General features: G+C 31.7%; 2 protein-coding genes across 2 annotated transcripts in view; one reads left to right on the forward strand and one right to left on the reverse strand.

Annotated features, from left to right (window-relative positions):
- Positions 1 to 3,282: 3,282 nt before the first annotated feature.
- Positions 3,283 to 4,921, reverse strand: LOC124537894. Its single transcript, XM_047114854.1, has 3 exons — positions 4,743 to 4,921; positions 3,551 to 4,611; positions 3,283 to 3,424 (listed from the first exon to the last, which is right to left on the reverse strand). Exons 1-3 carry the CDS (start codon positions 4,903 to 4,905, stop codon positions 3,392 to 3,394), a joined length of 1,257 nt encoding a protein of 418 aa, XP_046970810.1. The 5' UTR covers positions 4,906 to 4,921; the 3' UTR covers positions 3,283 to 3,391.
- Positions 4,922 to 10,614: 5,693 nt separating this feature from the next.
- LOC124538113 (paired box protein Pax-6-like) overlaps positions 10,615 to 22,597 on the forward strand; it is a 46,406-nt gene continuing 34,423 nt past the window's right edge. The window contains exons 1-3 of the mRNA XM_047115115.1: positions 10,615 to 10,630; positions 10,822 to 10,987; positions 14,576 to 14,756. Coding sequence (XP_046971071.1) covers positions 10,615 to 10,630; positions 10,822 to 10,987; positions 14,576 to 14,756 — 363 coding nt within the window. The remainder of the gene's footprint in view (positions 10,631 to 10,821; positions 10,988 to 14,575; positions 14,757 to 22,597) is intronic.

A 22,597-nucleotide genomic window follows, 5' to 3' on the forward strand; every position in this document is an offset into this window, starting at 1 on the left:
ATATATGTGCATAATTTGTGTTAATAATTTAGTAAGGAAACCTGCATGTATCTAATTTCATCGAAATTCTGCCTGTGCATTCCACCAACCCGCATTGGAACAGCGTGGTGGAATATGTTCCAAAGCCTCTCCTTGATGGAAGAGGAGTTCTCACTGCATGTCTTGGTCATTCTTCATCCTAGTTTTCTATCATCAGTTACGAAGTGTACACAGTATTTGAATTTTGACACAGTTTAAAGAGCGACTAATAAGGAGTGTGTAAGGGACGTTAATTTCCACCTGGTATGATATCGCTATTGTATCTTGAATATCAGTGACTGGCTGAGTCTACGACCGTGTCTTAAACTTTTTATTTTAATTATTAAGAGGTTTCTTTGGTTATCATTTTACGGTTTTCATACTTGGTCGGCTATAAAGATTATTTTCAAAAGAAACGCACCCAAAGGGTGTGATGGAAGCAGGTCTATTTATTGAATTGCACTTACTGAAGGATCAAAAACTCCATCTAACACAAATGTACTGTTTAACTTGTGTCTCATCAGGAAAACGACACAATCTTATTAATTACATGGTCCAACCAATAAATAACTTCATTTGAACTGGAATCTTTTTTTTTTATGGTATAGGTTGGCGGACGGTCATATAGGCCACCTGATGGAAAGTGGTCACCATCGCCCATAGACAATGAAGCCGTAAGAAATATGAACTATTCCTTACATCGTCAATGTGCCACCAACCTTGGGAACTAAGATGTTATGTCCCTTGTGCCTGTAGTTACACTGGCTCACTCAACCTTCAAACCGGAACACAACAATACTGAGTACTATTATTTGGCGGTAGAATAACTGATGAGTGGGTGGTGCCTACCCAGACGCGCTTGCAGAAAGCGCTACCACCAAGTATCGTTTGATTAACACCATAAAATATTAGCCTCTCCAGGACAAATGCTTTCGAGAGGTAAAGTAAGCAGGTACAACTATGTTGATTCCTACTTGACTGTATGTTTGAGTGCCATTATTGTGACGAAATACCAATTCTAAATAAAAAGATTATCATATATCATATTCCTTTCAATTTGACATATGAATGGGTCTTGAAATACCTTGTCTATAGATAATGGATATTCCTATCAGTGAGATTTTATTTTTAGTAAGAGGAATGATAACAGTATAACATTAGCTCAACTTGGAGTATCTGATGTCTGAAATCGGGACGATCCAGCAATGATCCAAGAAGTCACAACATAGACTGGTTATCTTATCCTTGCTCCTACCTAGCTATACCAATATTACTCGTATAGAAGTGAATAAGAAAATAAAACAAACAACAGCAAAATTTTGGCCAATTATTTTGTCAAACTCCGAAGAAATTTGTTTTGACTGTTACCTTTTTTATGTAAAATCAATGTTTTATTTCAAGTACCTAACTAACCTACAATTTTTAATATACAACGAAAATAATAGGTATTTGCACAACCTACTCGTATTTCGAAGTGCATAAGTTTGAGTCCAAACAGGCACTCGATTCCCTCACCCTCATAGTCCGATGAGATCAATCTGATATGACGATAGGGATCAGATCAAATTAACTTGGTCAACCTACAACTTCAGAACTGTTAGATATCCTTGGTAGAACAAATTTTGGTGACACCATATTAAATTCGACCTCTCGAACCATATACACCAACAAGATAAACGAGATAGTCAAATTAAAAAAAAGTTGTTACTGTTAAAAAACCATATAATTCTACTATCATTATAAATGCGAAAATTTGTGAGGACTACTGACCAGATTTGTATGAAATTTTACAGTAATATAAGTTATACATCTGAATAACACAAGCTACAATTTAACGTGATTTTACATAATTTGATCATAGTGTAACGTGTCTAGCTAGTATATTATTATGTAACCCTAGTGTCTTTATGGAAAAATGAAATTAAAATTTCTAAAAAAAAAATGTCTAACGTTTAATGTTGTTACTGAACATTAATTTACTAAACTAGCTTATTTAATAAATCCTTCAAAATGCAAAAATCTACAGCACTCATTAAAACGAAACAAAAAAGTATTAAGGGAGCGGTGTTAAAACGAACAATTCAATTTTTAAAACAAAGAAACATCAAAAGGACGCGCGACACCGAAACGTTTCGAGCACTCGATTGGCTGAAAATGGCTGACGCTCACGTGCTATTGGTCAAAGATAATGTTTGTGGACTATCAGTTTTGCGGGGGAGATAAACCAAAACTTAACCGCAAATGTTGACAGAAGCTTTTAAACAATAACACACGCAAAATACAACTCTATAACATTGTGATAAAATACAAATTCATATAATCGCATTTATTGCGTCTGGATGAAATCTGGATGATGAAGCGAGATGGAAAATCAATCGTCGAGTTTTTAATGGGTGTGAAAAAGAGAGATATCCCGTAAAGGGTTGCGTTACACTTTATAAGTAAAATGTTATGTTAATGTTTGCATACATTAAGCCTACGTTTTCTTTCTAATGAATATTAATTTAACAGTCGAATATAATTATCATGTCTGATAATTTAATAAAAATGAGAAAAGTGTTACTAAGGAGTTTTTAATGTTTATTAATTTGCTTTATTTTATTTATTTCAAGTAATTATAATGTTTGAATTAAAATAACTAAATTGTAAACTAAATATATCGATATCATTTGTTTCATAAAATTACATTACAATAATTGTATCTTCACAATACAAAAAAGACACTTTAAAATATCGAAACAAATGAAACACGTCATTACCAAAACCAACTCCTTATTTTACGAAATAATTTTATTACAATAGATAATTTAAAACTGTCCAACTTCACCCCACCACTCGGGGATAAAAGAGGAATGGGCGGGGCAGAAATTAAAACTGAAACACGGATAAAAAGCTAGACGTCTCTCTCCCGCAAATGAGCAGTCCAAAGTGCAGTAAGCGGCTTACAATGGGAGTTGACACTCGATGTTATGTCTGTCCCTTTCTGTTTTTACTCTGTCAAATAGAGCTATCTCGTTAGCAGCCCTTCGTAGATATAAAGGTATAAGCGGAGTACAGTCAGTTCCACGTGAGACTGTATTTTGTAATCAGTGAAGTGGCGCCTTTATTCTGAAGCGCAGGCACAATGTTCGCGCGTTTGACAATTTGACATTTAATTTGGCGGGAACACCGTTTCATGTTTTCAGATACGCAAAGGCTTAATCTTATACGGTTCGGTATTCTATAAGTGAGCTCTTTTTATATAATAGTTTTTAAAGTGATGTTAGAAGCCAGTTGAAGATTGTTATAGTTATTGCGTTTGCAATAACTTGGATCCTAGTTTATTTTAAAGCAATAATAAGGTAAGATAAAATTAATTTTATTATTTAAATTTTCATTTCCTATTTCCCATAAAAACTAGTGGTCGCTGAAAAAAAAAAGAAAAAATGTTACAGTAGAAATCAAATTTAAATAATGAATATATTAACATACTAAGATTTGTAATGTGTGTATTAAAATATAAGGTTTAATCCAATCAAATTGAGATACATACGCCTAAAGTACTTCTCTTTACTTGTTTTAGTATTTTTTTGGACTGTTGGAAAACTTCGGTTAGTTTTACAGTCGTCTTTCGTCTTGGCTTCTCTTGAGCTGAAGTCAGTACTATATTACTTTTCCCTTTACTTTCAATGCTAACCTCATCTAATTCTGTGATATTTTCGTCAGTAATTTCTCGTGTATTATTTATTTCCGTCGTGAAATAAATGTGTTTTGTAACATTATCAAAGGTTGTTTTTGCTAATTGCTCTTCAGTGTTATGTGTATAATCTTCTACACTGAGAATATTTCTGCTTGTAGTTGTATCAACGACGCTTAGTTCTACCGTCGTCGCTAGATCGCTGTCCAACTTAGGTTTACCTGAACATATTTCATGTAACTGTTTCTTTGTTTCATTAAATGATTTTTCTTTTTTTATAGCATCAGTATTTACTATCGTCGGTGTAGGTTTAATCATGGAAGTATTAAATTCAGAAGTAGTTTGAACAGCGATTGTATCTGAAACTGATTCCTTTTTAGTAGTTTTAATATCCGTATGATGAACGTTTCTAGTAACTTTAATATATTTTAGTTTATTGTCCATTTTATAAGTATCTAATTCATTAATAGTTTGTTTAACATCTATTGTATTCAAGACAGGTATTATTTCTTTTACAGGTGATTTTTCTTTGATTTTATCATATTTAGTAATATTAACATGATTTATATTGATTACTTTGGTATACTTTATTTTATCTGAAGTTATCATAGTCTTTTTTGGACGAATATTTCTATTGGATTTTATTTTTATTGTTTTTTGTTTCGTGGTCAATTCATTTCTTTGTGACATCACTCGATTAATTAAAATATTTTTAAATTCATCCAAGGATAGGTAAGCTTTCGGAATTTTCGATTCAACTGGATTATTTATGTATATCAAAGGGTCGGAAGCAGTTCTTATATGTTCCTTAACCACGAGATTGTGTATTTTAAATCCATTGACATCTTTAAGTTTCTTAACATGTATCTCGTATTGTCTGTTGTTCTTGAACAAGCGACGCGATGACATGTTATAGTCTAGAAAATAAACACAAATCAATTAGATCTTGGCAAGAAGTAAATAAATTAAAAAAAAAAAAACAATTTTTTTTTTTTCAAAATTGTTTAACTAAATTAATTAATAAAACATTCATAATTTAAAACTATACTATCTGTAATTGCTTCTTTATATTTTAAATAAAGATCCGAAATAACATCTTCAGGCACTAAATTAATTTTATTTTTATCACAAGCAACGTATAAAAATAAAAACGTTAAAAATATAATCGATTTGATATTAAAAATCTCACGACAATAAAACATCTTTCGCATTACTTGGCATGTTTGTAAAACAAACAAGAAATTAACGATTTTACACTCTAATTGGTTTATGCACGCGTGTATGCGTTTTCATTTTATTGTTTGGAAATGCTTTCTCGTCCGTTTCATTACAAAAGTAATTGAAAGATTTTTAAATATAGAATATTGTGTTTAAAAATAGAATCAATGAAAATTTAAAAATAATAAGAATACAAGATACTAAATGCTTTTTATTACGTGATGTTATACAGGAATCTATGAATGAGATTAACCGTCGGTTCTTTGAATTAAATAATGAAAAAAGGTTTTATAATAAAATTCATTCACCAAAAAAATTTGATTAACATTTTCATGGAAGTTCATTTTACGGCTTTTTCTAGAAAATTTCACTAAAAATACGGTTTTTCTTGGCATTTACGTAATAACAACTATTATTTAATATAATAATAAATAAATTAATAATAAACTAATTTCAATGAAATTTATTTTTAAATATGAACGTACCACTAAAATAATACATCATTTTTACGCTAAATAGTTAATTTAGAATAAATATAAAAAGTACACCGATAATTAAAAAAAAATACGTTATCAATCACAAATGTCAATATGAACACAAATGTCAGTATTTTCTATTGATTTTATGTGACGTTAATATTTTAGCTGTAATGACAAACGTCATTGTAAATAATTAGGACATATGCTTACATAAAAAATGACATATTTGAAACTGCTGCTGAATTTCTTATCGGATCCTCTTCTTACTTCTTTATTCAAAGTTTTAATTTTATTTTAATTAATCTTGTAAATTAAATAGAACCAGTAACATACGCTCTTTTAATTAAAAGAAAAAAGTTAATTGGTACTTATGTATGCTGGTTTATAGGTACATTTTAAGGGGTATATAACACTATAAATTTCGAAAATTTTAATCTTTGAACTCGAAGTCTTACGATTTACGTTTACAATATGCTACATAACCTTAATTGAACAGCCTATATAGAACCTAGGAACCAAGAGTAGTTTAATCTTGTACGGAATAAATTAACTTTTTTGTCTAAATTAATCTAAAACATTTTTTTTTTCTACAATAAGTATATCCTACAACATAGCATAGTATCTAGATTTCAAGATAAGGTTACAGTCCATTAGACTAATGGTAACAACCTTTAAGTAGTCGGTTAATAAAAAACCCGACTCCATTTAACCAATGAATAACAACCGTATCCAAGCACCGCGACAACCCATTAATAGGGTTCAGTGGTTACCAGGAACTCACGTAAATTCCATCTCGTTTGTCCGTCCGTCACTTTTGAACATTTAAACGTAATAATATAATTGGCTATCATTGATATTTCTCAAGATCACATTCATTTTATTTTAAATGAAAAGATTTCGTCTCAGTAGTACTTTTAGATTGTCATAGTACGGATAAAGAAAGTAATCCCAGTAGTTATACTAGAAAAAACTATGGTTGTTCTTATTGGTTTGATTGATAGCGGATTGGCGATGTAATGGATGCTATTTGCGGTGAAATCTATTGGAGTTGGAGACCACTGTCCATCAGGAATAAATTTCCAGGCAATAGGTATACCTATAAAAAAACACACACACACTCATTGCCAGCAAACGGCTTTTCTGATTTCGTTTTTCTTAGTCATTCTCATCCTTGATGTTAATGGTTGAGACTTAAGAATACTTTAAACTAAATCGATTGAATTCATTTTTAAATGCGTTGATCTTGTAAAACGGATACAGATCATTGTCGGAGTATGAGAGTTCAGGTAATTATCGAACCTCAGTATTTGTAAAGTTGTGTCCACTATATTTCCTGCGAAAGTCTCGCCTCTACACATCATTCCCATTTCTGTCTTATTAGAGTTATTAATAAGTCAAATGTATCGGGAAAAGATGGTACGGCCGTGCCCGTTTTGCTCGAGACTTGGCTGGGGCACTGCCGTGCCCCCAGATATCCACACATGCCGTAATTAAACTTACACAACAAATAAATTTTATCAATAAAGTTTAATCAAAATTATATCCCTTACAATAGCAGAAAAGTAGTGCAAAATAGTTTCAAAGAAAAGAGAGACAGCGCTGGTCGTAAAATCATCTTTCAGTGAAAAACAAACTGCATCAATTCCAAAATATGGGATAAAGTGAAACGAATAATAATACCACAGATATTCAAACTATTATTTTTAGATTATATAGTAAACAGCGCCAACATTGGTGACCACCAATGTTGGCGCTGTACTAATTTGTAACCATTTCTTACATCGCTAATGCACTACCAAATTTTGGGAGCTAAGATGCTATGTCTATTGTTTCGTAGTTATATCAGCATCACAACAGTATTAAGAACTGCTATTTGGGTATCTAAGTAACCTACTCCAACGGGAACCCTAATACTTAGTAAATGACTGGACACAAGGCCGTACCGTGGGGTAACATCAGTGTACAGCTCTAAGATTTCAAGTTATAATTTTCTAGACTGGTTTTCCACCAAAAATCACAGAAAAAAACCAAGTGTAGAAGTAGGACTAAGAAAGTTCTACTTTTCAATAATCTTGTTTTCAAGAGTTTTTTTAAGCTTTGCTAAAATTAAACATGATTCATTTAAGAGTATATCGTATGTCCGTGATTTCTAGAAGAAGGTAACTGCACCCATCATTAGTCTATATTTGCTCTCGGAACTTTTCGGACATAATCATTGCATAAAAATGAACCGACATCATCTTCGTCGAAATACTTGGTTCCTACTCTAATGCTACATCTGCATCTTCGGAAAATATTGAAAATAGCAATTACTATTATGTGTGACGTTGGAACTTTACATCAGAAGATTTCAGGTTCGAATCCTGGCAGGGTCGCCATGTGATGTTGAAACCTTACTCTTTAGTTAAAGGAAACAATTGTTTACTGTATCGTTTACTAACTTATATATGAATAAAAAATATACTAATAAAATTATGCTTACATAGCTAAATGCGAGTACAGTTACATACATAATTCCTAACATTATAATTAATACACTTCATATGTATCGAAAACTATTATTCCAGATTCCTGTTGAATGTCAACATTTGAGAAGTTCACATAATATATACGTTCTTATAGCAATCTTTTATCCAAAATTATATTTTTATAATTCGATTCTTCGATTATTAGAAGGAATAAAACGAGGAAACAAATAACCTTTTAATGAATTTATTAAAATACAAATTGATTTTCTACAATATCTTCTTCTATAAAATATAATCAGATGGTATTCTTAAAGATAAACTAATTGTGTCTTTGCATAGAATTTCATGTGTAATTTTACTCGCAGTACCTTATTTTGTCCATGAATTCTTTTTATGTACGAGTATATACCATACCACTAATATTTCTTACACCATATTGATTTTATAAAAGTTTCTTTTTATTTTTTGACTTTGATATATCTTTTGAGTGTAATGAAGTTTGTCATTATTTTATATGAAAGCCATATTAATTGATCATCGTGTTACAAAAGTTTATATTCGTGTTTTTTTCATGGAGAAGGTTTTACTCGTATCTTACCACTTCGTTCTAACGATATCGAGCAAAATTTACACAAACAGGATCTGCCAGATTCTCTAGCAGAGTTATATCAGTTTTATATATTAACCACCGTTAAGAATGGCTGACGTTGTTGAAATCGACCAGGATGTAATCCACATCATCATCATCATCATATAATGTGCACATCAATTTTTCTTATAAAGTTATATCTGTTTTACTAACCACTGTCGAGAATGGCTGACGTTGTTAAAATCATCCAGGACGAAATCCATATCAACGCGTGTTGCAAGTTAAAACCAGTTTAAGGAGTTCCGAACTTATTTAATACATAACATTTCTTCATTTGTTTATTTGTGTTTCATTTTGTATTTGATATTTGTCAAATGCCAAGTTGCTCCAAAATTTTGGTAATGTAAGACCAATGCTCTAACAGAACACAACAGTTCTATTAATATATCTATGTCCTATTCTTCCAATAAATTATAAACGCCTCGTCCCATATTACACGGAAGGTTTACTTTTTTTGCTTTAGGTTTGCTAATCACAATAAAAAACATCTTTATCAAGGGACATAACATTTTAACGACTTGTCACGAGCGACTGTACAAATGCCGCACCAATACTAATGAAATCATTAAATTTAATCCGCCAAACGTTGTGTATGGACTGATTGGCGATGTGTTTGTTGGTTCAGTCCTGATCGCTTGGACTATTGTTGTACTCCTAACACATGCTTTACATCAAAATAATTGCATTACTAATAATCAATTTCCCATTTTCAAAATTTAAAAAGATGGTTAAGACTAAATTACGAGAACTTTTTAGAAAGAAACGCCTAGAGTGAGGCTCTAGTACCATCATAGGATACTAATTAATGTTAATAACAGCATTGTAAATCTGAGTGTTCTTGGCTTAAATTATTATTAAAATGTTTGTTTGACTCAAATAATTTAATGATTACACAAGATAACACAAAACAAGACAGTCTAATCGTATTTGGTATACAGTTACCCTATACATTGTTCACTGCCTCACTGGTCCAGTAACCAGAGATGCCAAGATTCAAGGTTCTGGTACCAAATCCCAGAATGGTCAATTAAAGGTTATTGGATTTCATGTCAATGAATTCTCATTAATAGCCCAAAGTCTAGAAGTGCTTGGAAGTGCCTGAAAGCATGTCGCTGATGCTGCATCTGAACTCTTTCCAAGAGTAGCGGATTTGCTGTCCCATCTCATTAGGGGAGTAAGGGAATACAGAGTGCATCTGTGTTTACACACACACACTTGTATAGAATAATATATCCTGCGTATTTGGGTGGTCTCCCTTGGGATTAGTTACCGTGACCGAAATTCGGTACGGTATCATCATCACACAATATACGTGAACCTATATAATTCCTACGTCTTATAAACGAAATCTTATTCGTATGTTTTTTTTGTATGATCTGAATTGTTACCAGTCACACCTTTCAAAATAACATAAAGTTGAGTTGGTGATGAAACAGTATTTCGATATCTTTCCTTACATACTCACAATATATACCTATTTTTAATAGATGACCAATATCGTTTTGTATATTTTGAGTAGACTTAAGGCTTCCACAAATTCAAGATTATTCTGAGAAAACCCTGAGTAGAGTTATCTGTATTATTTTAATGGTTAAATGACGTTCAACAATTAATGTCATTGTAATTTTAGGTCACCACCATAGAAGAGTACGGGGTGTACACGATGCTGCCGGCGCAGCAACTGGCGCCGATAAGCCCGTGGCCGCCCGACGCGATGCTAGACCGCATGGACGACCTGGCGCACAAAGGTAAAGGTAATGGTGACCACCATTTACATTATCGTTTTATCTTATTTATCTGTACAAACAAACCGCTTCTATTTTTCAAAATTTAACATCTGTGATTGATAATTTTTTCAATTAAATTGAAGAACATGTTCTTAATTTAATACGTTCGACATCTGACTACTAAGTTGATTTGGTTATCATTTATGTTTTAACATAATAACAATAATTCGTTTAAAAAAAATCAGGAGAAATTCGGACTTTGACAATAACATAAATTCAGGATAGAGAGACTTATAATAATAAATGTGAAAATATCATTCTAAAACATATATATAATTTTTGTCCATTATATATAGTACAGAGAGACTTATACTAACAAATGTCAAAATATAATTGTTAAAATATTATATGCTTTGTCCAATATATAGTTATTATGAATTTACTCCATTTCTAATTCAGTAAACCTGCACCACAAGCATCTTGTGTTGTCTAAAGCTTCCATAAAATCCCTGTGACGTTTCACCTGTGCTAGTCTGTCATACGTATAAACGTGATTAATTGGAGTAAGCAGGCTTGTGGTGAACAGGGCACAGCGGTGTTAACCAGCTCGGCGGCGTGTTTGTAGGAGGCAGACCATTGCCCGACTCCACGAGGCAGAAGATCGTGGAGCTCGCACACTCGGGAGCAAGGCCCTGCGACATTAGCCGTATCCTGCAGGTCTCCAATGGCTGCGTGTCGAAAATCCTTGGCAGGTAAGTTCAAATTTAAGTCCTAGTGAACGGTTAATAATATTGGAAACCTTATGAAATATTATTTGTCCCAATCAATGAGTAAGATTTCAAAAATAGTGCAGGAATAAGTTCTTCTATGCTTGCCAATAAATGGGACTACTTATTCTACCACAGTCCTAAAATCTGATTTATTACTTACTTATTATACACATTTTGTCTAGATGTTTTATTCCAACGGTGAGCATTACATGAGATTATAATTACAAATTAAGGTCATCTCATATTTTAAAGGCAGTGATGGCCTGATTTGAACACGCGTCTTGTTTAACTTTGGCGGACTCTATCCACTCTACAATGTCAAATTATTTCAACATTATTTACAACTAGCTTTTGCCCGCGACTTCGTTCGCGTGGACTTCAGGTTCGTCCCCTCTAGTCTAGTAATCGCTTAAAATCGCTTCGTGAATAAGTCATTATTTCTCGTACAAAGTAAAGGATAAAAAATGGTTATTCTGGGTTATTTTCTAAGAGATAAACATATACCATCACTTTTTTGTAGACCTTTTTAAGTTGTACAATACTGTAGTACATTGTTTTGATCTATCTTGTAGGATTCAGTCAGCGTTTGCAATGTAAGCGCAAAAAATGTGTTTTTTTACGACCTCACATTAGAAACCTCAAAAATTGTAGCCTATGTGTTATTCTGATGTATAAGCTATATTGTGGTAAAGTTTCATTCAAATCCATTCAGTAGTTTTTACGTGAAAGAGTAACAAACATCCATACATCCATACATACAAACTTTCGCCTTTATAATAGTAGTAGGATACGCCGTTTATGACTGTTAAATACAATGACAATTTTGGGATGTATAATATAGAAAGCTGACTTCCTAAAAATATATTCAAGAATTACACAATAAAGAAAATACTAATTCACATTTTTTGTTCAGTTTTCAAATACAATAAGAAAAAAGTGATAAGTTTTTCTATAAAATATATATTTTACATGATATATACAAAAATGAATGTGACTTAGATACCTATCATCCCATATTCTCGTCTGTATTATACCCCACACATTGTCAGAGATTCGAATAAAGCCAAAGTTATGATAAAATTATTCAGAAAAAAAGAAAAGAGAACTGGTGGATTTGAACGAATATTTTTTTCGTCCATAACAAACGTCACGTTTCATTGTAATAAGAAAATAATACATAACTTGGCTTCCTTGGAACATAATCAACGTCTCATTAGGCATTTATATTGTTCTCATTATGTACAAAATAGAATTGTATATAAAACTAGTAAAGAAATACATCACCTTTTAAATGTTATACTGCTAGATACAAAAATTTGTGGTTGTCATTTTGGACTCTATTTCAACGCTGTTCTACACTATAGTAGTAATGGTGGAATATACATATTTGTCACAGAACATAGTTTTCTTGGTGGTAGGGCTTTGTGCAAGCCTGTCTGGGTAGGTACCACTTACTCATCAGTTATTCTACCGCCAAACAGTACTCAGTATTGTTGTGTTCAGGCTTGACGATGTAAGGAATAGTTAATATATCTTACAGCTTCATTGTCTATGGGTGATGGTGACAACTTACCATCTTATACCATAAAAAAAAAACATGTAGCAAAAATTATCCAATTGATGAGGGTCTGATCGTAACGTCTACTGATGAAAATCGACATTAACCTAACAGAGGATGTCTTTAGCCGAATACGAAATAAATATCTAATCAAATTTTAGTTGTTTACAGAATAATTAAGCAATCAGCAATTATTTAACCTTACGTCCATGTTTCAATAAGAAGCAGCGAGGTATTGATCTAGTCCAAACCGCAATTGTCATAATACATAACCAACTATGGCATTATGTTACATGAAACCATCCCAAAAATGCCGTTGAAACGAACACCATATCTAACTGGCTGTGACCACAGAAATGTACTTGTGACCACACCTAGCACTAGTGAAATAACCTTGCCAAATTAAAAAGACCTCAGATTGGATGGAAGTGATTTTACGAATACGGGCTTCTAATATTGGTAATGTTATTAGCAGCCAAGGTGACTGCGAAGGTTGGTTAAGAGATGTAATTTGAGAAAGACTATTTCACGTGCATTGAATGTCGATTGTTTTTTGTTTGTTTTGCTTGAGGTTAGATGTTTTTATGACAATGTACGTATTATAATAATATGGGATTCAATTGAAATAAATGTATGTATGTATTGTGTTATTTACTGTAAATATTGAATGTAATATGGCAATTATATTGAACCTAAGTAAATAATTCTGAACTTTACTCTAATTTAGATACTACTTATTATTGTTATTGAAAAATTGTATTTGTAATATATATTTGTTCGCCTTGTATTGTGATAGTCAGAGGTGGTCGAGACCGGAATAAGGCGTATGAAATTCGGCGTTAAATAAAATAAAAAATAATACTACTCTCTAGGAGAGACTATATTTGACCAGCAGTGTGGCATTTAGGGACGCTTACTTTACGATTTTACTGGATAATGTATAAGAAAAATAAACCTAACATAATATGACACATGAACTTGGAATTAGTGTTAGATAATATTACTATATTATTTGTTAGAAGTAGTATAAAATGACAGCTGGCCGGCAAGGCGAATAAAAGTACAAACCAGGTATCGAACCCGATACCCGGCAACTTGACACCACGGTGCCCCACCGGCGATGGTATCACCGTAGGTGACAGTTTGTGCAAGAAGGTTTAGAGTTCGTTTTAATTAATTTACAAAAAAATACTTAATTAATTTTGAGATAAAAATAAAATACAATATGAATCTGATTTTCACTGGAATTTTCCTTTCGTATAATTGTATGTGGTTATTTGCCTCTAGTCTTTGTGAAGTATTTTTTCCTTCTGGGTTAGAAGAAATCTTCCAAGAATAAGCATGTCTTAATACTTAGTTTTCTTAAGTCATATCTATATCTTATTTGCTTCTGGTATTACTGTTCAATAAGAAATGAAGATAAAAATAAAAATACTTTGAATTTCACATTAAGTTCCAACAGAACTGATACTCTTAATTAATTATGTTTTAAAATCATTATTTTATTTTTATTATCATATGTAGGGAGTTTTCTGGAAGAGCTAACCTCAGGCTTTAAATTTTGTAACAAATACACGAATTGAGAGAGAAAATTTGTATAAACTATCCTGATATTTTTAATAGCATCTTTAACTTTGTATGACACTAATAGACAACACTAAGTTAATAATTAAATCTTATTATTCATTAAAAGAATACTTTTTAGAAAAAAAACGCCTGGATTTAGACTTGGGTTCCATCAGAGATCACTAGTTATTGAAATAGCATTGTATATCCGTTTATTTGAAAAGAGCAACTATGCGAGTTTGTCGTTTCCTCTCGCTAGAGGCTGTTTTCCGAAACGGTCAATGTTTAAATATGGACGGTTAAAAGACGCTTCATTGTAACGTTAAATAAAATTGATTTGATTTATGAAAGCATGTACCTCCTGTAGTCCTTTGAAAAAAATGCTTATTTTTTAATGTTTAACCAATTGTATTTTCTAATAATATTAATTTGATTGTACGTATTAGGTATTATGAAACGGGTTCGATCCGACCTCGGGCAATCGGCGGCTCGAAGCCACGGGTAGCCACCGCGGAGGTGGTGAGCAAGATAGCCCAATACAAACGAGAGTGCCCGTCTATCTTCGCGTGGGAGATCAGAGACCGTCTTCTCAGCGAAGGAGTCTGCACTTCGGATAATATTCCAAGCGTGAGTACAATTATAAGTATATATTTAAACTAGCAACCCGCCACTAATATCTGTAGTATGCTAAGTATACCACAGAGTTTTTCTTGTTTCTTTACTAAATTGTCCACGTATATTATACAAAAACCTTCTTCTCGGGTCACTGTATCTATTAAAAAAAAACCGCAACAAAATCCGTTGCGTAGTTTGAAAGATCTAAGCATACATAGAAACAGACATTAAGCGACTTTGTTTCATACTATGTAATGATAATGATCGTTATGTACGTTGACCTTTATATATAAAGAATAACAGTTAACAAACCCTGCTATGTACTTTACTTCAAGACTTTTGTTAAGAATTCCTCGACGGGAAAAATAACTTTTCCATTGATACATGACTTGAACTTACGACCTTTTGCAGTCCTATAAACTAACTACTAAACCAAAATAAATGCAAATAAGACACATGGTAAACTAATCGGTAACTAATTTCGCGTTACATTTACTTTAAGCTATTAACTGTTACACTATAATTTATAGTTTTGTCGGAATCACAATAGAGGATATGCGGTAGTTTAAAATAAAATATACAATTAGACAACGAACTTTTCTAGAGTTCTAACGCTAATATTTGTAAAACGATTGTATACAGCGATTGTAATTCATATTTTTTTTCAAAAAACATCAAATATTTATAAGTTTTAACGTTGAATGAGTGCCGGTCGTATTTAAAAGGCTGTTGTTTTCATAAATGTGACGTCACCAGAATTACTAGCAGCAGTTTTGCTGAAATAAAAAGGGTTTAAAATTAAACTAAATTTCATAGCAAGAAAATGATTTTAATATTTTGATGTTTTTTTTAGAATCAACATTTTGAAGTACTTTTTCAAAGATTACAATATAGTTAGTACCGATTTTGATATTATCATAATGTTTTAATTGAAACAATTTAAATTAATATTAATCGATTTCGAGAACACAACATATACACAATTGCGATATGCACTTTCACGAATATAATGTAAAATTAATAAAACCCAGATTGAAAAAAACACACTTAATAAAAAAAATATATCATTCCTTGTCTTAAAATTTTCACGAAATATAAACCCGAAGATTTTACGGCAACGCCTTTCTTGAGTACTAAAAACGAAAGGGCATCAAAAAACACAATGGTGTCGTATAACGGTAGCTATAGTTCGATTATATACAGGGTGCTATAACGCCTTATCTTCCCCAGCACTATACAGGACTCCCCTTTCCTTTCCCCTTCTCCTCCCCCTACCGTGGCAAAACAATATGACGTTATAGCTTTTTTCTTCATCTTTCCTTTTTTTTTTGAATACGAAGCCTCTCCCTTCTGGGACTTGGACGATATGACGTACTCGTATATAGGATGCTTTTACACGCATTTTATAGATAAACATATTTCTTTTCTTATGTAAATAATATACTCAGTAACTTCACTTAATACTTCACTTCACTTAATACAAAATAGGTGTTAAATGACGATTCAAAAGTCAAGCACTTTTGAAGCCTACTTGAATAAAGTATATTTTGATTTCGATACATTAAAAATCAAAGTTACTGAGTATGTATTTATTAGATTAATTTTATAATCGTCGTCGTAAAAATACGTACGAAAATAAACTTTTTATTCGTTTTTTACAGTATTTAAGATAAAAAAAGATTTTAGTATCCGTCTTCACGATTCAACTCTTTAACGTGATGTGTAATGTAGCGAAAAAACTCCTAAAAAGCTATGAATACGAAAATATCATTGTGATAATGTCTACTCTTAACGACTAGAGAATTCTTAAACATCCTTTACGACAAAAATGTTCCCTCCGGTACTTAACATAAATTAATTAAGGATTTTGCGCCATCACCCTGTTGCTGACGGCTTAGAAAAAGAACCGACTTTGAATAGCACGAAGATCGAGAAAAACATAATATAGGAGGTATGTCGAAAAAAGGACAAAGATATGATTTTTTAATGAGTGCGAAAGAGTTGGTTGTCTATCTCTTTTCCACCGTCTGAGAGGGAGCAATTTTGACACGGTATGAATAAAGAAAATATGAAGGTTTTGTTGCCGTAAAAATTCCAGTACAGGGGATAAAGTCTTTAAGTTATCTGCGAGGGAACCGTTGAGGGTGGTTCTGGAGGCAGGTACAGTCGGAAACAAAAGCTTACGTACTACTATCATAATCTTTTTAATATATAAATCTTATTATTAAATTTATTCTTAACTAATGTGTTTCTAATGTTACGTCAAATTAAAATTATGAAAATATAAATTCATGCTTCGATCTCAAATAAGATAGTACATTAAATATTCTTTACATATTAATTGAACTAAATATATGTTTGTTGGAAATTATTTTTGGCTGAATATGCGTTTACCAAAAGCCACGAAGGCAAAAAATGTCAATGCTTGTAGGAAAAATAATATACAATGAATTCATTAAAGAAAATTGGTCGTGTCTTCCTTTTATTTTTAGACAGTATACTTGAAAAACCATAGGTGACAGTAAAGTCCGCATTTTCTTGACACAGTAAGAAATTCAATACTAATATAAATAAAGGAAAGCAACTCTGTTAACTCTTCACGCTTAAACCTCTGAAGCGATTTTGATGAAATTTTGTATGCAGATAGTTTGAAACCCAGGAAAGGACAAATGCACTTCTCGAGTGGATAAAACTGTGGTCAAAGGTTTTGTCTCACTATTATAGTTTAATATATAACGGAATAAAACTGTTAATATTTAAAGAAATACATTGACTGACATTTTCATTTCCATCTGTACACGTTTACCTATCATATACATACAGACATATATACACATATATTATACAAAGTAATCCGTTGTTTAGGTACTTCACTTCGAGAGTGCTTAGAGGTCGAATATATTAATATTAACCGTCGATCCGTTACGAATTCACGTCGAATTTTGTTAAGTTACCGTAAATAATATTTGATGTTTAAATTTATGTATACCGTCACTCGCTTATGCACATCGGAGAATTTCATACAACAACGATTATCTAAAGGTGATTGTACATTTGTGAAACGAAACACACATGTATCGTTACCAAGTAAATCTTATAGGTATAGGTCTTTAGTATTTTACAGTAATGCATATAGAACTTCATGTTTTATATACTTAACTAGCTGCGCCCGCCTTGTACGCCTTTGAATATAACAAAAAATATATATTATTGTAGCCTAAGTTACTCCCTATTATATCAGATATCTGCCAGTGAAAGTCCCGTCAAAATCGGTCTAGTCGTTCCAGAGATTAGCTAGCACAAACAGACGGACTGACAAAATTTGTAAAAAATGTTATTTTGGTATATGTACCGTGTATAAATACATATGCATAATGTAAAAAATATTTTAGGCTATTTTTAATATTACAAACAGACACAACAATTTTATTATATGTATGGATTATGTAAAGCGATACGCACTTGTATCGTTACTAAAAAATTCTTGAAATAGTAAAATGAACTCTTGTTCATTAATCTAGTAGTAGCTATTCAGTATTTTAATGAACCAAATGTGTTATATACTTAATTTTATTAAACAATAAGCGACAGATTTCCTTTCGTTTTTAAACCTGTGTATTATATGCAAATATTTATGAATCTGTTGTCAACGACATCAATTTTAACCTTTGAAATTTATAAAGTTAGAAATACAAATTAAAAATTTTAAATGCAGTTTTAATATTTTTTTATTATTTAACACAAAAAGTCATCAGTCGAACAAATATGTATTTATGATACTATTCCGGTGCGCGATTATTTCAAGCTAATCTCTTAACTAAATGCAAGCGATTTTATTTGCAAATGCATACTATAGCCTTAATAATTAATAAATATCAAAGAATAAATTAAGATGAAGATGAGTATAATAATTATTAAAAACTGCTTTTATACTTTTATATATTATAGAATAATAATAAACATTCTAAATAATGAGAATTTAATTGAAGGCTTTGTGCAATCCCGTCTGGAACATATCATCATTCATCGTCATCATCATATATTCTACCACCTTCAGTACTAAGTATTCTTGTGTTCCAGCTTAAAAGCTGAGTAACACAAGAGACACAATCACGTCTCAGTTCTCAAGGTCGGTGCCGCATTGGTTATGATGAATATTCCTTACAGTACCAAGAGTCGAGATGGTCCAGTGGTTAGAACGCGTGCATCTTAACCGATGATTACGGGTTCAAACCCAGGCAAGCACCGCTGATTCATGTGCTTAATTTGTCTTTATAATTCATCTCGTGCTCAGCGGTGAAGGAAAACATCGTGAGGAAACTTGCATGTGTCTAATTTCAACGAAATTCTGCATGAATGTGCATTCCACCAACCCGCATTGGAACAGCGTGGTGGAATATGTTCCAAACCTTCTCCTCAAAGGGAGAGGTGGCCTTTAGCCCAGCAGTGGGAATTTACAGGCTGTTGTTGTTGTACCAATGTTTATATTTAGTAGTCACTGGTGACGAGAATCAAATTGTACTAATGGAATGGACCATTTGATTCTGGTCACCGGGCCGCCTATTGATCCCATAAAATTTTATTTAAATTGTTTATAAGCCTTATTGATTATTATTAACAATGACAAAGAAACAATTATCATTCCACAATTGCGTTCTTATTAATCTAAAACTTTTGTTAATAAAATAAAATAATACGTAGCTTCAATTTACTTAATTTAACCTTCAAACAATATAGTTATTTGTGACTTAGAAATTCATTGATAATTTAAAATTAATAATAATCTCCTCCTTAGATAATACAAAATATACATTTTACTGAAATTAATATAAGAATCTTATGTATTAATAGCGTAAGCCGATTTTATCCCAGTAATTCTGGGATAGGTAGCTGCACATAGAAAATTTGTTACGGCCTCAATTTGTAGAGCTCTAGCAGAAAAATAAAGAAGATTCTTGATTGCATTTTACTAAATTGTTTTGATTTAACAAAGATTAAATATTAGAGAGCGAAAAAAAATGCTGGCCGGTTAGAGAGTGATACTACTGCTATATGAGGAAAAAAATGAAAGACGAAAAAAAAAATTAAAGAAAATTGATCAACCGACGCCAATTCTTTTGAATAAACGCGAAGTCTTATTTTCCCCGCTAGTTATTAGTTTAATATCAACTTTCTCTAACTAATATTCTGATAATTGCCAAAAGTATGCCATAAATAAACATGTCGTAAATCACACATACCTTTGTGGCTAAAAAAGGACATTCTTAATTCAAATTTTCCCAGTCCTGGTCTAATAATAGAATATAGAATGAATGAATAAAAAAAAAACAATTTTGTTTTCAACGATTTAAAAATCGACGTTCCAAAAATATAACAGTTCAGTAAAATTTCTATATTCATTGTAGTTTTATCTTTTGCCATACTTTAAATATTCACCGGGAACCATAATACAATCAGTAGTTTAACAGCAAACATGATGTCACTAAGCCTTTAGTAGAGGCCCTTCGCTCTAACGAAGCCAAAAAAAAATCGGCCCCGTTTAAACTCAATTTTCGGCCAATGAAAAATGTGAATAATGTTCATAATTATAGGGTTCAATTTTAATTGATACTGTCATGAACTAGGGTTGTCACATGGTATCGCATGTTCCCGTAGCAAATCACTTCCGGGCCACTAAATGCAGGCCAAATTAATGCGTTTAGCACGCTCCCGGCATGGGGATGACAACTTTATTTTATTATATCGCTATATTTTCTTGTCACTTCGGCGTCAGCCGTTGCGATTTTTTTTGTTTGCTTTTGGTAACCCTTATCGGCAATTTATTTCAATAACACTTGTGATATCGATATGGATATATTCGGCAGACTATTATAATATGGATTACACTGTTATAATGACTGTTTTTGTAAAGTGTAATTGAGACTTGGAAATGCACAATTTTTTTTAACATTCTTATCAATGTTCATATAAAACAGAACGGTACATATTGTAGAAATATCAAAATACTACCCAGAAATTTCGTGGACCATTCTTAACTTGTTACCAACTATATACAATATTGTATAAAATCAACAGTGTTTTAAATTCACGTTTATTATCACCTAAAATTTAGTAAGCCGCCAAAATATTTGTGGGTTGTTTAAATAATAAACAAGGTGTACCTATTTAACAAAGAAAGAATTTACATTATAATTTAACAAAGAAATCAATTGATGCAGCCTAAGTTACTCAAAATCAACAAAATCGCCCAAAGAAATTAATTTAGAATTTGAAAAGAAATTAGAGAGACAAAAATGGTATATGTATGTACCGAGAATACATACATACATACATAGGCATTTAAAACAAATGCGGTAATTCTAATATTATAAACTGACACAAAAATATTATTACACAAGTATAAAACATATAGAAGATGTGGTCTAGGAGGATATATTTTCATATAACTATTGAAATTAATAGATTTATTAAGTGGTAAATATGAAATCATCACCCACCAAGCGTATTTCACCTAAATATCCCGATACATCCCACGTTATAGCCTATCATCGGTCCAATGAATATCTCATACAGAACACTGATTTAAAATATCATTAAAGCATATCTAAGATCTCACAGGGCTATCGCAACAAATTGTAACAAAGGCCTCAGAAAAGGAGATTATCGAAAATGGCACGTGGCTGACACGCGACTGGCTCGCGTCCGATGTATGGACCTAGTATTGTTATACAACCAAAATTGAACTATACCGCACTGTAATATGATTGATTTTAGTTTACCACATTGCATAAAGATTTATTGATTTTGATTGAAGCTAAAATGGATTTTATTTTAAATACAATAAAGTTGAATTCGCTTTCAAAAAATGTCGTTAAAGTTAGTTAAAACTAAGAAGTGTCGGAGGGAAATTAATACCACAATCGCTGGATTTAAAGCTTACAGTGGAGTTGAGTACGTAATGACATGAACAAATAAATATGTATTGCTACAGTTGTCTTGTCACGTTGTTTGTTGGGATGTCACACGCAAGTATCACTGCGGGGCAAGCGGCCGCTTCACGCTGGCGTTGATTTTGTTATAACATCACCAGTTTTTGATGATATTTTCTCTTAAAATGAGACTATTGTTTATCTGTCACGAAAATTTTATTAAATAATTCTATTATTTTGAAGTTAATCGAAACAGACATTTCATGTATTTATAATAATTACAAAATTTGGTATAGAAATCGATTATAGCAATTTTCTTAACGATTTTACTGACTTCGTTATTTGAAAGGCGGTTTTTTTTTTAATATTATCCCCAATGCTTTTTGACAAAAGCAAAACTTGACAAAATTTTAAATACTCATACAAACAAACTCTAAAAATATAATTTATTGTAATTTATCGCATATAGCTTTTTCATATTTTCAAGTTTCATAGTTCCACTACGATTTACCATATTTCCAAACATTATAATACAAACGATTCCTATAACACATTAATTACAATATACTAATTTCTGTTTTATTTCCCAAAAATATCTAATGACATATTCTCTAATATATAGATAGATAGATTTAAGTATATTATCGTAAAGGTCGGATGCTAACAATCTGCGGTTTTATCTTGGCAAATTGTTCGTGGCCTTTTGCGGGCAACCCTACATTACAAACATACATATATATCTGCTTATAAAAATATAATCTCAATAATAAACATAGTCTCAAGTTCACAATTAAAAAAAAATATTATGAATTTTATGATTCTTCCAAATTATTATAAATATATTGCAATACAGTTCATATTCAAGATATATCTTATATTAAAAAATATGTATTCTATATAAGATTTTAAATTAACATGGTTATT

The sequence above is a fragment of the Vanessa cardui genome, chromosome 19 (assembly GCF_905220365.1).
Source record: "Vanessa cardui chromosome 19, ilVanCard2.1, whole genome shotgun sequence".
NCBI lineage: Eukaryota > Metazoa > Arthropoda > Insecta > Lepidoptera > Nymphalidae > Vanessa > Vanessa cardui.